The sequence below is a fragment of the Alosa sapidissima genome, chromosome 17, assembly GCF_018492685.1.
Source record: "Alosa sapidissima isolate fAloSap1 chromosome 17, fAloSap1.pri, whole genome shotgun sequence".
NCBI classification, from domain to species: domain Eukaryota; kingdom Metazoa; phylum Chordata; class Actinopteri; order Clupeiformes; family Clupeidae; genus Alosa; species Alosa sapidissima.
This window is the reverse complement of record NC_055973.1, coordinates 19,043,591-19,060,304: the sequence shown is the minus strand read 5'-3', so window position 1 is coordinate 19,060,304 and position 16,714 is coordinate 19,043,591. Positions and strand designations below refer to the sequence as shown.

General features: G+C 43.7%; 1 protein-coding gene across 1 annotated transcript; it reads left to right on the top strand.

Annotated features, from left to right (window-relative positions):
* Window positions 1–4,414: 4,414 nt before the first annotated feature.
* Window positions 4,415–16,714, top strand: hepacama (hepatic and glial cell adhesion molecule a). Its single transcript, XM_042068560.1, has 7 exons — window positions 4,415–4,629; window positions 9,787–10,128; window positions 10,619–10,900; window positions 11,808–11,901; window positions 13,332–13,390; window positions 13,678–13,742; window positions 14,297–16,714. The coding sequence occupies exons 1-7, from the start codon at window positions 4,542–4,544 to the stop codon at window positions 14,615–14,617; spliced, it is 1,251 nt and encodes a 416-aa protein (XP_041924494.1). The 5' UTR covers window positions 4,415–4,541; the 3' UTR covers window positions 14,618–16,714.

Below are 16,714 nucleotides of genomic sequence, written 5' to 3'. Positions count from 1 at the left end.
TAGAGTGACTGAGACGCTCAGGCCACTAGAGTCAAATACTGCTGTGCAGTAATGTTATCTAATGAGGAGTAACATATTTAGGCATTACTTTAGCAAGAATAAGAGGTGGTCGGCTAATTAAGGTTACAGCATAATTTCATTAATTCCATTCAAGTTCACGAAAGCATGTATGATACATTTGTTCAATACAGGGATCATCCAAGGAGTGTGTGTTGTGGACAAGGGTTAAGCAGTCGATTAAGATGTCTAGTCTCACAACACAAGACTTAATCTAGCAGGCAGTGGAAAGGCCTCTATACCCAGCAAATCTGATTAAAGGAAAAGCCTATGCACAGACACACGCACACACAAACACACACACACATACTTTAAAGGCTACTCCCTTTCTCTCACTCTCTCTCTCTCTCTCTCACACACACACACACACACTATACTCTCTCTCTCACACACACCACACACTCACAGACTCAGTGACTGTGTAAGTGTGCGTTCTTTGCTTCCTAATTTTCATTGATGCAGCTCTTTTGAAGATGAGAGATTCACTTGGGGGACTTTTATCTTGAACACAAAAGCTTTGAGTGTCTGTCTCCATATGAAAGGCAAGCAAAGTGTGTGTGTGTGTGTGTGTGTGTGTGTGTGTGTGTGTGTGTGTGTGTGTGTGTGTGTGTGTGTGTGAGAAAGAGAGAGAGAGAGAGAGAGAGATGCTTTGGAGGATGCTTTGATCCTTCCAAACTGAAAAGACCCTTCAGTGTTCCTGAGTTAGTGACTGAATGCCTTCAACAACTGATTTTGGCAGACATCCTGTGTGGCTTTAAATGGGATGACACCTCGGTATTACTCTCTCATGAGAAATGATATCATTTACGTTCATACCTCAGGGCAAGGGGTCCTCTACTGGTGTGTCTGTGTGTGTGTGTGTGTGTGTGTATGTGTGTGTGTGTGTGTGTGCACATGCAAGTGTGTGTTTCTGCCAAAGTGATAGTTATGACGTGCCCAGTACTTGTCCAGTATGACAGTGTCTAAATCTGTGTATGTGAGGCCATGAGTGTGTGTCTGTGTGTCTGCTGACAGTGTGTGTGAGGGCCATTGTGAGTGTCGGCCAGACATCCAGCGGTGACTACACCCCTGGAATCAGTTGACCAGCCTGGGCCATGACATCATCAGCCCCCCCCCCCCCCCCCCCCCCCACAACAAATACATGAACAGCCGTCATTTACACAGATTTGTTTTCTGGTGCAGTTGTTTTATATAAACAAAAGCAATGGATAGTAAATAGTAAATAATATTAAATAAAAGCATTTATGGGCAATAGCTTCAAAATAGTTTTAAAAAGTAAAGTACATTAAATAGAATAATCAACAGATGCATGATGGTGTGTGTCTGCCATGGAGGCCTGTCTGAGTATAGTTGGATGGAGTGTGTGTCTGAACTGTAGTTGGGTGGTATGTGTGTGTGTCTAAATTGTTATTGGATGGTGTGTATATTAAGGTGACCAGATTTCTGAGACAAAATCCTCTGCCATTTTCAGTTCAGTGTAAGTGTACCTCCAAATGTAATGTTTTTATCTCTGTAAACTTCAAACGTCTTTTTACCCTAGTTCTCCTAAATTGCAAGGGAAGTGATTAACAAAGAGTTTTCTTCTCTGATCACAAAGCTGAGATCAAGAACATTCATAACTTTGAATATCAGCTGTAACAAACAAGCATCAGCCAGACTCTTCACTATAATTAAGTTGAGTGGGGGACATTAGTTAGAAGATATAGTCTTTCAAGAATTCCTAAATCTTCTCATAAGTCCTCAGAAAATATATGATTTGGAGGGTTGAATCAGTTTTCAGTGGTTGGTGTGCGTGTATGTGAGCTGTAGTTGGGTGGTGTGTGTGTGTGTGAGTGTAGTTGGATGGTATGTGTCTGCTGCGTGCAGGGGAGGCCTGTGTACTCTTGCTCCGTCGTCCTGCCTCCTTCCTGTGGCCCAGAATGCACCAGGCCAGAACTAATCTCCTCTTTGTCCTCCCAGCCTGCTTTTGTTTGCACATTAAAATCACATGCACCCCACTGCATGACACGAGACCTACACATTTGTGAAGTCCACCGTGGATGAAGATTGTGTACAGGTAACTAAATTATTCTCTAAACTGTGTGTATCAGGCAAGCACTCATCTTAGCTGCTCATATAGTGCTGCATCATGCCTCTTAGTAACTTGATAGACCTCCCCCTTTCACTTACAGTCCACACACACACACCTCCTCTTTTTCCTCTCCTCCTCTTCACCTCCTCCTCTCCTCCACCTCTTTCTCTCCTCCCCTCTTCTTCCTCTCCTCCTCTTCACACTCTTCCTCCTCCTCCTTACACCCCTCCTCCCCTCTTCTTCCTCTCCTCCTCCTCCTCAAACTCTTCCTTCTCTCCACAGTCCTCCTCCATCAGCATCCTTCACTTTTTCTGTTGCAGACCACCCCTTCTCCTGCCTGACTGACTCACAGAGGTAGGCTGTTGGGGTTGGTAAGAGGATGTTTAGGGTCTGTAAGCGGGGGTAAGTGAATGGGTTAGGGGCTATTAGCGGGGTAACAGAATGGGCTAGGGGCTGTTAGCAGGGGTAAGGGAATGGGATAGGGGCTGATAGCGGAAGTAAATGACTGGGTTAGGTGCTATTAGCAGGGTTAAGGAAATTGGCTAGGGGCTGTTAGCTAGGGTAAGGGAATGTATTAGGGGCTGTTAGCTGGGGTAAGGGAATGTATTAGGGGCTGTTAGTGGTGGTTAGGGAATGGGTTAAAGGTGCCATGTGTAATATCCGCCAAAAAATCAATTCATACTCCACATTCCATAAAAGATGGAGGCAGTATACCTCCAGAAAGTGAGTTGGTCTACCCTAGAGTAACAACCGAGAAACGTGTATTGCAGTTTGGCTGGCGGTTATGTTGCCCGCATACCACCTCCCATGGCCGAAGCTGGTATTATGACACCTGTCGGGCTGTGGCTAGTAATTTAGCATGCTAATTCTGGTTGATATCTCTGCAGCACTATACCTTGCCATTTTTTTAATGACATCATCACCCTTATTTCTTCTCATTCTTTTGATGCGTGTAGCTCATTTTTTGGATATTTTTACCTCAATTCTTACACATGGCACCTTTAAGGGCTGTGAGGGAGAGAGGGATGGAGGAGGAGGAAGAGAGAAAAAGAAGAACAGAGGGAAAGGAAGGAAGGGGAGGTAAAGAGCAGAGACAGAGGGGGAATGAGAACGAGGGAGACAAAGGGACAGAACGCAGTAGGAATGGTTAGAGGAGGAGGAAGAGAGAGCAATGAGGGAGCGAGGGGGAGAGAGAGGGAGAGAAGGGGATAAAGGGGCGAGGGGAAAGGAAAGAGGGGAGGGGAAGGAGTGAGAGAAAGAGAGAGAGTGTGAGAAAGAGAGAGAGAGAGGGATACGGGGGAAAGTGGAGAAGAGAGGGAGGAGTAGGGGACTGCTGAGGGGTTCCTTTTCAGAAGCTGCCATGGTGTTTTATTGAGTGCCCCCCCCCCCCCCCTCTCTCATTCTCTCGCTCCCTCCTTCCCTCCTTCTCTGTCCCTCTCTCTGATACTGCAGACAGAATGCGGAGTCCCCCAGTAGGCCCCATGGCACAGCAGAGCCCCGCCTGACTGCCTGACCTATAAGAGTCCCTCATTAACGACCCCCACCACACAATACAGCTCAACAGGCCACTGCAATCCAATTACAAGCTCTCACACATGCAAAAACTCTGTTTTCTCTCTGCGATTGTAGTGAAGCAAAGCAAAGGATTAAGAATGGACACAAAAAACATGACATGGTGTTATTGATTTCTGAAATATAAAGTGGACAGTTCAATGTTGTCATTCGGCTAACAGCTGACCGTACCATGAGAGTCCAGTAGGTAAGCCCTGACTTAGCAACTTTGGCCGGAGTAGTGAGAGGTCACATTAAAGGCCCATGCACCAGCAGTGATCAACACGACACAATGCCAGAGTCTTACAGACAAACCCTAGGGCCAGATCAGGGCCATATCTGAGGCGGATGCATGATGTCGTGAGCCGCACTCTGTGAGAGAGGACACTCTTCTCAGAAAAGACAAACAAACATTTAGGGGACATGCAAGAAAGGGGCAGGGGGGGGGGGGGGGGGGTCAGAGGGTGAAAATAGATGAGTAGTGTATCGAACACACAAAGCATGCGATGCACGCACGCGCACACACACACACACACACACACACACACACACAAAGCACACATAAAGAGAGAGCTCACCCAAACACTCTCACACGCACACTGACACACACACACAGCACACAAAGAGTACACACACAAAGAGCTCACATGGATAAAGAGAACACACACACACACACACACAGACACACACACACACAAACACACAGTGCTGTTGTTGAGGAGAGGGGCTCTGGGAGGAGAGAGCTTGAGCGCAGAGACGAGGCTCCGTCCTGCAGGAAGCAGTGAGTGTGTATTCTCAGGACGTGCCCGGAGTGGACAAACATGCACAGTGTGTGTGAGCTCAGCGCAGCCCTGCAGCCAAGATGAAGGCGGAGAGGGAGGCTTCCTCCAGGCTAACACACACTCCTGCTGTCTTACACACCGTCAGCTTGCTGCTTTTCTCCCTGGCAGGTAAGGAATCAGGGGAACCTTTCAGGCCTTTAGTGTCATTTCATGCAGTGGTTCACAAAATAAGAGGAGAAAGTTTGGACGGTAGATGCTGATGCTAGCATGTTGCTAAAGTTGCTATAAAGTTCAGTCTGTGTCAGCGAAGAACAGCAAAGAGTTTTTACTCTTGTTTCTTCTCTTTCTTCCTTCGAACACTTAAAACATAATTTATTGTTTTTGAGCAAAGTGTGTACCAATGTAGTTTTAAGGTTTGAAAACATGTTTTTTAGTCTTTAGTTGTGTAGTGTTTTGAGACAGCACTTTGAGTGTCAGTATGGCAGAGGAAAATAAATAATATTAAGTAATGTTCCTCAATACGAATGCATGTTAGTATTTATACCTGCTCTGGTCGTTAGCAATTAAACATCTATGGATGCTGATCATCCATACACACACACACACACACACACAAGTGAGTTTTACATGGAGTCATAACAGTCCAAGGGTCAACCTAGGTTACGCTGGGGTCCAATAGAATAGATGACTTCAGTCTTGCCTTAAGTTCAGTTATGTTGATTCAGTGTTGTGAGGAATAAAACATATTTTGGAAATTGATCTTAATGCCTTAATGATCTTAATTAAAATGAATTTTCTTTGTGAATGAATAATGTATCGTAAATAAATGAATGCTCTTCCTGAAAAATACAGGGGCATAAGTATACACACCCCTATGTTAAATTCCCATGGGGCAGGAAGATTTGTTTTATTTTTAAAGGCCAGTTATTTCTAGCCTCATTGAGATGGGGTCTGGGAACTAGGCATTCATTTTCTCGTATTTGAAACGTGGTTTACGAATGCCCAGAGCTGTTTATTGGGCGCTACGAATGTCTAGCAAATGCGTCTGTACGTAGAGTCCAGGCTGAATCCAGCCTGCCTAGCAGCGTGAATAAAATCGTGTGCGCAATGCAGCATGGGAAAACCCAGGCTAAGTTATTTCATGGATCCAGGATACTATGCATCCTGATAAAGTTCCCACTATCCTCAAATCTTACCGACACTCTTTATCCTTGGGATCAATTTGACCCCAGCTAAATAAACCCTCAGAAAAGGAGTATAATTAATATTGTTACCCAGTTTTTTTGTGACAGGTACTTAACAAGAGTGTAATAACCACCATCAAAATCCCTACAAAACAATCCCCCCCCCCCCCCCCCCCACACACACACACACACCCCTTTATGAACCTTGGAACCATGGCTGGCAATATGGCCCATCCAGTGTCAGCAGCCCAAAGACTTGCTGTTGCTTCCCCTTTTGACTTATACAGTCCTGCCAAAATGACTTATATGTAATATGTACTTGTGTATGTAATAATGATAATAACAATATGTTCTCATACTATTCAAATAATAATATCCATAATGTGTCAAATATTCATGTATCCTATGTTTCATACAGCTGGGGTCAAACTGACCCCAAGGAACATCAATGTACAAAATATTTGTACAGGACATTGAAAACAAATTATTGTACAAATTTCATGCTAACTCTGTTGTACCCTTCAATTGAGAAAACGTCATGAAACATGAAGCAAAAAAAAAAGTGAACCATATATTTTATGATGTTAAACGTTGCTTTGGGTCAAATTGACCCCAAGGATAACATAAGTGTTAAAATAGCCTCAAATCATTACATACCCTTCACCATACCTGACATGGGGTACTTTCCATAAGATCATCTCTCAATGCAAATCAAACCAGCTATTAAAGGTGCTCTAAGCGATGCCACACGTTTTTTAGGCTAAAACATTTTATGTCACTTGCTGCAAACATCACCTAACCATCCGCTAGCTGTCTGTGTCCTGAATACACTGTAAAAAAAACGTGATCTCTGTGGACAGCCCAGGCTCCAAAAACGACAACAAAAACAACCTGGGCAAACCTAGCCCATAAAAAACATAACAAACTGTTCCAGCAAATCACAGACATTTAAGAGAGTTTCAATTGCACGGGAGCAGCACAGGAGGGAGGGGGAGGAAGTAGCGAGCTAGCTCTCTGTTTTGTTTGAAAGTCAACATAAGTGACGTTACCCAGCATTGCTTAGAGCACCTTTAAGCTAACTGAAATAAAACCACACCATTGTCACTGTATATGAAGTAGAATACGGTGCCTTTGATTGAGTTCAGTTGGTGATGACTGGAGGAAATTGGGTTGGCTGGTGGGAGACTGCTTCCTTTTTGATTTCAAACATTTACATTTTTGTTGCATTTATGTTAAACTTGTCCATTTTAGGCTGGAATCATTGTAGTGGAAGTATTTTGATGATAAGACTTGGTTGCATTTTAAATATGTCCAGCTCATGTGGTTAGACAATGTTGATTAAGGTCAAAGCTTATAGGTCAAAGGTTATAGTTTGTCATGTTTTTAAATTGGCTGGGTAAGTAAGTCACTCTCATGCTGGCTTATTGCATTTTCATTCATCATGTTTTTATTGAAAGTGATTTGCAGTGCAGTGCAGACGTACATGGTCATTTGCGACTAAATCCCTCTGCCTTTCCAAGCATGTGGAATCAGCGGTTATATACACTCAAAAGGCCCACTCTAGTACCTGTGTTTTGGTTTGTCCTTGCTGGGCTACGCTAGCAACATGGCGGCACAACATGGCGGATTCCTTGGAAAGACCTGCTCTTTAAGTTGATATGAAGCACTCATTCTAAGCAGAGGAAAGAACGGTGGCTTGTATTGATAGGTTATTATACTATACACTAATGAAAACACATTTGCAAAGACAGTTTTACAATGACACAAGTTTAGTGTAATTTTTCTACCTTAAGCCTCTAGAGCATGTTACACCTGAAGAGTAAAGACAGAATGTAGGTTACACACTAAGGACACACACAGAGTTACACACACAGAAAAAATGCAGAATGCAAGTTAGACACCCAGAGTAACAGACATAAGTAAGGGATAATGTATAGAACGCCGGTCATTATCGGAACATAAGTCCCAACAGGGCAAATAGGACCCCAACGCACCAGAGGAGGGGTCTTGCTTCATACTGAAGCGACTTATTTTCCGATAATGACCGGCGTTCTATACATTATCCTGCTTATTACACGGCTACTCGCCAAAACAAAAAAATAAAAACTCCACACGATATGACTCTTTACATTTATTTGTTACTATTTCATTGTGGCTTTTGCATAAACAGTTCACAACACACACTGAACATGAATCAAACATTCTTTAGAACACAGCTGATAATCCATCTGCTTTCACTTTTGAATGAAGTTCCATTGCAAGAAGTAACCGGACTACTTGTGGAGTGAAAGACGTGAATTTAGAAGCACAAAACTAATTTTCCTTGACAGCGGTAACGGTCTGTTATCGAGAAGTAGCAGACCACCGAATGTTGGGAAGGCCCATTCAAGTGAATGGAGCAGTCTGCAGCATTATGAAGAGCCGTGTAGTAATGCAGGTTACAATCGCAGAGTAACAGACGGAGAGTAATGCAGGTTACACAGGCAGTTACACAAACAGAGTAACACAGTGTTGCATACGCAGATTAAAGGAAGAATGCAGGTCACATGCATAATTACCCACGCAGAGTTAGGCCTACACGCAGAGTAACACACTCAGAGTAAAGACAGAATGCAGGTTACACACACAGAGTAACAGAATGTAGGTTACACACGCAGAGTAACACACTCAGAGTAACAGAATGCAGGTACCACACGCAGAGTAACACACTCAGAGTAACAGAATGCAGGTTACACACGCAGAGTAACACACTCAGAGTAACAGAATGCAGGTACCACACGCAGATTAACACACTCAGAGTAAAGAATGCAGGTTACACACGCAGAGTAAAGGCAGAGATCCACCCCCATCCCCCCTTCCCCCCCACCTCTGCCAGTGATGGCTGTGGTCATTGTCCCAAAGGCCTGATTAGAGGAGCACAGGGACCAGTGTGTCCTGCCTGTCCGTCCACAAAGAATGTGTCTGTGGTCAGCCTGGCGCACTGGAGGAAATCAGGCCCACAATTGCCGCCTTTGTCTGCTCATCCTGGCAACAGCTGACGAGCGCCAGCGCCAACCAGCCATGCCGACTCGCTCGCTCACTCGCACCGTAACAGCCAGCCTTGGGGGCCGCCTGGGCCACACTCTCTGGCTGAGAGCACACTCAAAACAGGGTTTTCATTATGGGTTGCAGGCTCGCTGTTGGACTCAGAACATTCTAGTCTTCATGCTCAAATAATTTCCTGTGACTTTGATGTGTGCTTCTGTCATGTTGCTAGGTGCCATATATCAGACCAATGAATGTGGAGCTATGAGGTTTTCATATGTCCTCCAAAACCCCCAAAAAGCTAGATCCAAACTAACAACCTGTAGTTTGGATCTAGGATACTGTCAGTTTCACAGACAAGGGCCAAGTTTCAGGTAATTACATCCATTTTACCAAAGAAAATCCAAAATATTTTCAAATAGACTGATTTAACTGGCTACCTTGGCTTGGCTCACTAAATGTACATATAAATTCATACCCCCAGAGGATAGCCTGACGAGCCAGACCCACATCAACATGTGGGAACTCACCTTTGACAGTGCTCAATCCGAGGGGCAAGATAAACGGTTGTCTTTCAAATTCCCTCTGCATGCAATAGGATAGCGCTACAACCCATGAGTCCATTGCGTTTTTCCACGAAAATGATGCAGGCCCACATGCCAACATGCCATATAAATTTCGTCATCCTCGGTGCCACAGTATAGTTATTTAGGAAAAAACCCTCCTTATTTAGGTTGGGGGTGGGGGGTAAAAGTCTAGTTGCCCACCAAGTTTCATGTGCCCTGGTTTTCATGTGCCCTGGTGCCTCGATTCCCGGGACACAGAAACAAAACTTTGATAATCTTGGTGCATAATAATCTTTGTATGGATGGCGATAGAAACATTTGAATGATTCTATTTGTGCTGTTTTGTGTGAGTATGTTTCTGTGAGTGTGTGTATGTATGTTGAGGTGGTGTGGAAGGTGTGAATCAGCCAGTCACCAGCCTACATAAGACCACAGAGACAACAAAATAATCTTTCATGGATTATTAGATAGATAGATAGATAGATAGATAGATGGCTAGTCTGTCAACTTTTAAATGATCATTCTGTGTTTGTGTGTGTGTGTGTGTTGAGGTGGTGTGGAGGGTGTGAACATCACCAGCCAGTTGCCTGTGGTGCGGGGGGTGCTGGGGGGGTCGGCCCTGCTCTCTGTCAGCTACACCAGCTCCAGCTCCGACCGGCCAGTCATCAAGTGGCAGCTCAAACGGGACAAGCCCATCACCGTGGTCCAGTCCATCGGCACCGACGTCATCGGCAGCCTGCGGGCGGAGTACCGCGACCGGATCCAGGTGTTTGAGAACGGGTCGCTGCAGGTACACAACCTACAACAGTCAGACGAGGGGGCATACGAGGTGGAGATCTCCATCACTGATGACACCTTCACCGGGGAGAAACATATCAACCTTACTGTGGACGGTAACATTAACATATTACATCAACAGTGGACGGTAATATTAGCTGAGGGCATCAACTTCATTCTGGACTCTAACATTACCTTACTGCATCAACCTCAAAGTTGACGGCAACATTAGCTTATCAGTAATAACCTCAGTGTTGATGCTAAGATTAATTATCCAAGCTCAGCCTCATTTCACCAACAGCACTGGTGACACTAGCATTAGCTCACTGCACCAACCTCACAGTGGTCAAATTGCTCACTACATTGAAGCAACAATAAGGAGTGTGGTTTAGACTAGCATCTAGCATGCTAACAAAGTAAACAAAAAAAAAAAACTTTTTCTAACAGTGGTAAAATTCTGCTTTCCCTCTTTAATTTCACAGTGGGCAGTAATATTATCTCACCACATCAACTTCAACTCGTTTGTTTCATTCATAGTTTTATGCCTGTAAGTGTTTGTCCCGTTGCCTTTTGTGAAGAGTGTGACCGCTGCATGTCTGCCTGCAGTGCCGGTGTCCCGGCCGTACGTGCACATGGTGGCCTCGTCCGTTCTGGAGCTGAGTGAGCTCTTCACCCTCAACTGCTCCCACCAGACCGGCACCAAAGCCTCTTACAGCTGGACCAAGGGCGGCAAGTCACTGGCCAATGACACGCGTCTGCTTCTGTCACATGACCAGCGGCTGCTGACCATCATGCGGGTGCTGATGTCCGATGACGACGTGTACAGCTGCAATGTGGAGAACCCAATCAGCACCATGAGGAGCGCACCTGTGAAACTTACTGTCTACCGTATGTACACACACACACACACACACACACACACACTGCATTACTCACTCACACACAGACACACACACACACACATTGCATTACTCATACACACACACACAATTTATTACTTATACACACACGCTGTATTACTCACACTCACACACACACACACACACACACTCCACCACCCTGTGTGTATATATCTACATTTCCTTCAGGATCATTAAAGTATTTTGTCTGTCTGTCTAACTGTCTGTATTTCTTTATTCATATGTTTAGTGCACTGTAGTGAGTGGATTAATGTGTGTGTGTGTGTGTGTGTGTGTGAGAGAGAGAGAGAGAGAGAGAAAGGTGTTCTTTGCTTTCTAGCCACTCTGCCCTTTAAGAACGTTTCATAGCAACCCTACTTTCATTTCAACCCTCTCACACCACAAACTCTTTTCATTTCAACCCTAATTGACATCCACACACACACACACACACACACACACACACACACACTTTCTTTTCACTACAGACCTCGCTTACACACTTTTGTTTTATTCTAACATCCACAGTCCATCCACTAAAACCATCCCCAAACCTAGACACACACATACAACTCTTTTTCAGCAAATGTACTCCTCCAAAAGACACACACACACACAGTCCTTCAGTGTACTGGCCCCAAAGGCTCATATTTTTTCATGTGTTTCATCACTCATCAGTTGTTTCATGTGTTCAATGTGTTCAAACATTATAACCTGCATATAACCCAGCATAAATGGTTCCACTACAGACCTGTGTGTGTGGCCAGGTCATGTTCAAATCAAACCGGCCTGGTTCAGTCCAAACTCAGTACCGTCACTTTCTTTGGCCTCTAGTGCAGTCTCAAACTCTCGCTGTTTCTCTGATATGGTCCCAAACTGCCTGTTCTCCTTGGCAGGTCGCAGTTCGCTATACATCATTCTGTCCACCGGGGGCATTTTCCTGCTCATCACCCTGGTGACTGTGTGTGCCTGCTGGAAGCCTTCCAAAAAGTAAGACTGCTGACAGTATTCAAAGCTACACACACAGACACACACACACACACACACACACACACACACACACACACACACACACACACACACACACACACACCCCATTAACAATCACAACATATATCACACACACACACTTACACATACACACACCAGACAGACTTTTCCAGGATTGGACAGAACACCAGTTCTTATTATTGGAGAAGGTCACCATGAACATTCATTAGAGACCAGAAAGCTACAGGCTCCACCTCCCATAGCACTTTGTCCTGCTGTTTAAATGAGCTATATGAAGGTTTTTAGTCTACAACAGCTTACAATGACCACCATATTGTTTAAAGGTGCTAGTATTTTAGTCTGATACATTAAAAAATGGCAATTAAAGTGTTTAAATGAGCTATGTGGAGTTTTTTAGTCTACAGTAATCTCTTTCCTGGGTGTTTAAAGGATCAGTTGTTTCATGTGGATGTGGAGTTGATTTAGTCTAAAACCTCCACAAAATGAGTTAGAAATAGAGACAGAATGTGAAGAAACAACACATATGGTTGTCCAGATGTCCAGATATCCACTTAAGTAAGTGCCCTTGAGCAAGGCACCTAACCCCTCTCTGCTCCCCGAGCGCCGCTGTTGTTGCACGCTGCTCACTGCGCCGGGATTAGTGTGTGCTTCACCTCACTGTGTGTTCACTGTGTGCTGAGTGTGTTTCGCTAATTCACGGATTGGGATAAATGCAGAGACCAAATTTCCCTCAAGGGATCAAAAGAGTATGCATGTATGTAAACCAGCTAGCGTCGGCCCGGCTCTCTCTTAATACCATGTGGCATTTAATACAATGTAAGTCAATGGAAGAGTGCTCTGGGGTCCTTTAAAGGGTTTTAACTAGCGAACTTTGTTGTAGCAAAAGTCTGTCTGTGTCGCAGGTAAAAGATTCAATTTGGGGAAATGAAAAAGAGTCTTCTAGATTCTAGAGCCGACTGGAAATGTTTGAAATTCACATACAACCTTTTTTTAATTATTTTTAAGTTTATTTTTGGGGTTTTATGGGTTTTGACTTTATTTGTATAGGACAGTGAAGGGCGACAGGAAGTTAGTGGGAGAGAGAGATGGGGTGGAATCAGGAAATGACCCGGGTAGGATACGATGTGCGAGAGCTGGGTGCATTGTATTGTGTTTCCATCATAGTTTCCCATTAAAGTTTACATTTTTATCACAGTCCATTCCTTCATTAGGTGTCCTTTTTAAATTTGATTTCCATTGAGGATGTTACTGCACGCAGACTGGCATTTTGCCAAATTTGTATGAAACAAGATCATTGTAAGCTCTATAAATCACCTGTTTCCGCTCTTGAGAGCCACAGAGTAGACTGTGAAGACACTTGCGGCATGATTTTCTCTCTGAGTTGTGACGCTGCTCTCCTGATCTCACAGAAAGAAGAAGCAGAGGAGGCTAAGACAGGCTGCTGAAGAGAGGATCAGTAATCACGAAGGTGAGACAATACTACACACACACACACACACACACACACACACACACACACACACACACATGGAGAGAGAGAGAGGAAGCAAAGGCAGGCTGCACACTACTCCAAACACACACACACACACAAATACTTCACACATACACACACAGACAAAAGAGGCAAAGGCAGGCTACACACTACTCTACACACACAAACACACACACACACACATGCACACACACAGTGATGCAGCCAACATACGAGCCCCAGCGTAAGATGAACTTCCCTGTCTAAAGTCTTCTACTTTGCAGTGGACGTAGTGCCCAGGAGGAGTGAGAGGCGGAAGCCCATGGCCCTGTACGTCCTCAACGAGTCGGTGAGTTACAGGTTCTTATCACCAAAATAATATATTCCTTGTATGTGTCATCACCAAAATAACATATCCAATCAATGTGTCGTTGTGACCAGAATAACATCTATTCATAAAGCTTTGTATGTGTCATCACCAAAATATTTTTTACTATAACATACTGTACCTCTCTCCACCTTAACATCAGTCTGGTTACTAGAAAGATGTTGTCTGTTCACTATAATGGGTTTAATCCATCAAGCCTCTGCACTGTTGAAAATTAGGTTAAACAGATGGGTGTGCACAAACACACACACACACACACCTATATGCAGGTGTACATAATATACATGTACATACACATACACACAGATAGACACACAGACAGACAGACACACACACACACACACACACACACACACACACACACACCTCTATGCAGGTGCATACACACAAACATACATGTACACATATTGTATCACATACACACACATACATATTTTGATTGTTCTCTAGTAACAAAGTATTATCTGTTTTTGTGTATTCTCCCACCTCAGTTCTAAATGTAATTTCCTGTGTAGGAGTATGCTGAGGACGAGCTGGACACCAGCTGTGGCGTTCACCCCTGCGACCCCTCCAGTCTCCCTGGTTACCACGGCACCCTCTCTTCCACCTCTCAGGTTCCCGACTCCTTGCCCCAGTCCACCAGGAAGTACCCCCGCACCCCTGTGCCCTCTCCCTCCCCTCCCCCCCACAGCAACCCCCCCTCTGCTCCCGGCTCGCCCCCCCAGCTCAGAGGAACGGGGCACAAGTTGCGCTCCCCTGTGGTTACCCCCCCGCCCCCTAACACCGAGGAGCCCCCCCTTACTACCCAGGACACAACCACCCATAACCACCTATGAGCAGGAGTATGCAACTCACACATACATATAAACACATACATACACCTACACATACACACAGACACATACATAAAAACTGGGGTCAAATTTAGCACCTGCCTATGGCAAGCCATTTTAACATTTACCCGCTAAGTTTGACAAACCGGAATTAACATTGTAGATATCAACAACGTCTTTCTGACTAGTCGCAATTACATTTTGGATAGTTGGAATTGTCATTCAAGATATCTGTAACGTAACTGTGACTAGTCGAAACGTCAGATAGAGATATCTGTAATTTAGTTTTGACTAGGCAAAACTGAATTACAGATATCTGTCATCACGTCATTGAAAACAACATTCAACTCGTCACACATCTTAAATGACAATTGCAGATATCTTTAATTCAGTTTTGACTAGGCAGAATGAAAGGTAAAGATATCTCAAACGTCATTATGACTAGTGCAAATTATTGTGCAAGACGTTGCTCTTTAGATCCGTAGCAGAGCCCGTCTACTTATTAGACATTCTCTGTCCGTAGGCTAATTTCCCCTCCCCAACATAATCGAAGAAGAAGTGGGCTTATTTCCTTATTTCTATGCATGGAAGAAGAAGAAGCAGTCATGGCTGTAATGTCTTGTTGACATCTAAAATAACTAAAACTCAGGGACACCGTGTGGTTTATTAGACTCTCATGTTATCAACTGGCTTGATCTCTGTTTCGTAGCCTACTATGCTACTAAATGCACCAGCACCATCTACAGGAAACTCCATTCATAATGGTGTTGGCTGTAATCGAAAAAATCAAAGCAACATTGAATCATCAATTCTTGCTGCCAGCTCCCGTCTTGCATAGACTGCAGCATTAAAAAGACAATTAAAAACTCCTTCGCCCTCTGGCTGCTCTCATATGGTGCTAATTAGTGCTAATTACAAAGTAAACAGTTAACAGGTGCTATGTGATTTGATGATTTGAACAACAACACGCTCTGCTCCCGCCTAAAGTGGGATCCGTGCCTAATTTGCATAGTAATACAGATATCTCTAACGTCATTTCGCCTAGTCAAAACTCTAATTTAAGATATCTATAATTACATTTTGACTAGGCAGAATGAAAGTTATAGCTATCTCCAATTTCAGATATCTCTAATCAAAACTCATTCAAGATATCTATAACTTGATAATAGATATCTACAATCAAATTATGACTATCCCTAACTCCAGTTTGAGATATCTACAACGTCATTTTGACTATTCATAATTCCATTTACAGATATCTACAATGTCATTTCGCCTAGTCAAAACTTAATTCAAGATATCTGAATAGGAACATGTAGATATCTTGAATTGAGGAGAATTAAAGATATCTTCAACTGGAGTTATGACTTGTCAGAATCAAATTGTAGATATCTCTAACTGGAATTACAGATATCTACAATTCAATTGCAGATATCCGTAATTCACATAGTGGATATCTGCAACTGAATTGTAGATATCCGTAATGATAAACCCCATAGAAATTAATGGCAAATGTGATGTCATTTGTCCTAGGAAGAATGTCTTTGTGGATATCTGAAATGACAATTATGGATAGGAAGAATTCAATTGCGGATATCTAAAATGTTTGTTTTGACTAGGCAAAACTGAATTACAGATATCTGCAATACATATCCAGTCTAGCGGGTAAATGTTAAAATGGCTTGCCATACCTGCCAAGCGCATGGCTGGAGAATAATAGCAGCTCCTCCGGCACTTTGGCGTGTGAAATACATCTGTTCATCTAGCGGTATCGCTATGCTTTGATTTTTGCTGCTACCCTTAAGAAGCTGCCACTATGCTTTGTGAGTGAACTACCCCTCCGCCTATTTCAGTGTTGTACCACAGACTGTGAAAACCTAAACCTAGCAAGATTTATGAATATGTGTCGACTACGCAGCCTAACTTTAAAGGTGCAGTCAGGGATTTTACGCAATTTCAAGCCCATAATATTTTTTTTGTCACATTCAGCAATCATCGCCTTACGACCGCTGGCTGCCCATTCCGTGAGTATAAGTATATATACTCTTTTGATCCCGTGAGGGAAATTTGGTCTCTGCATTTATCCCAATCCGTGAATTA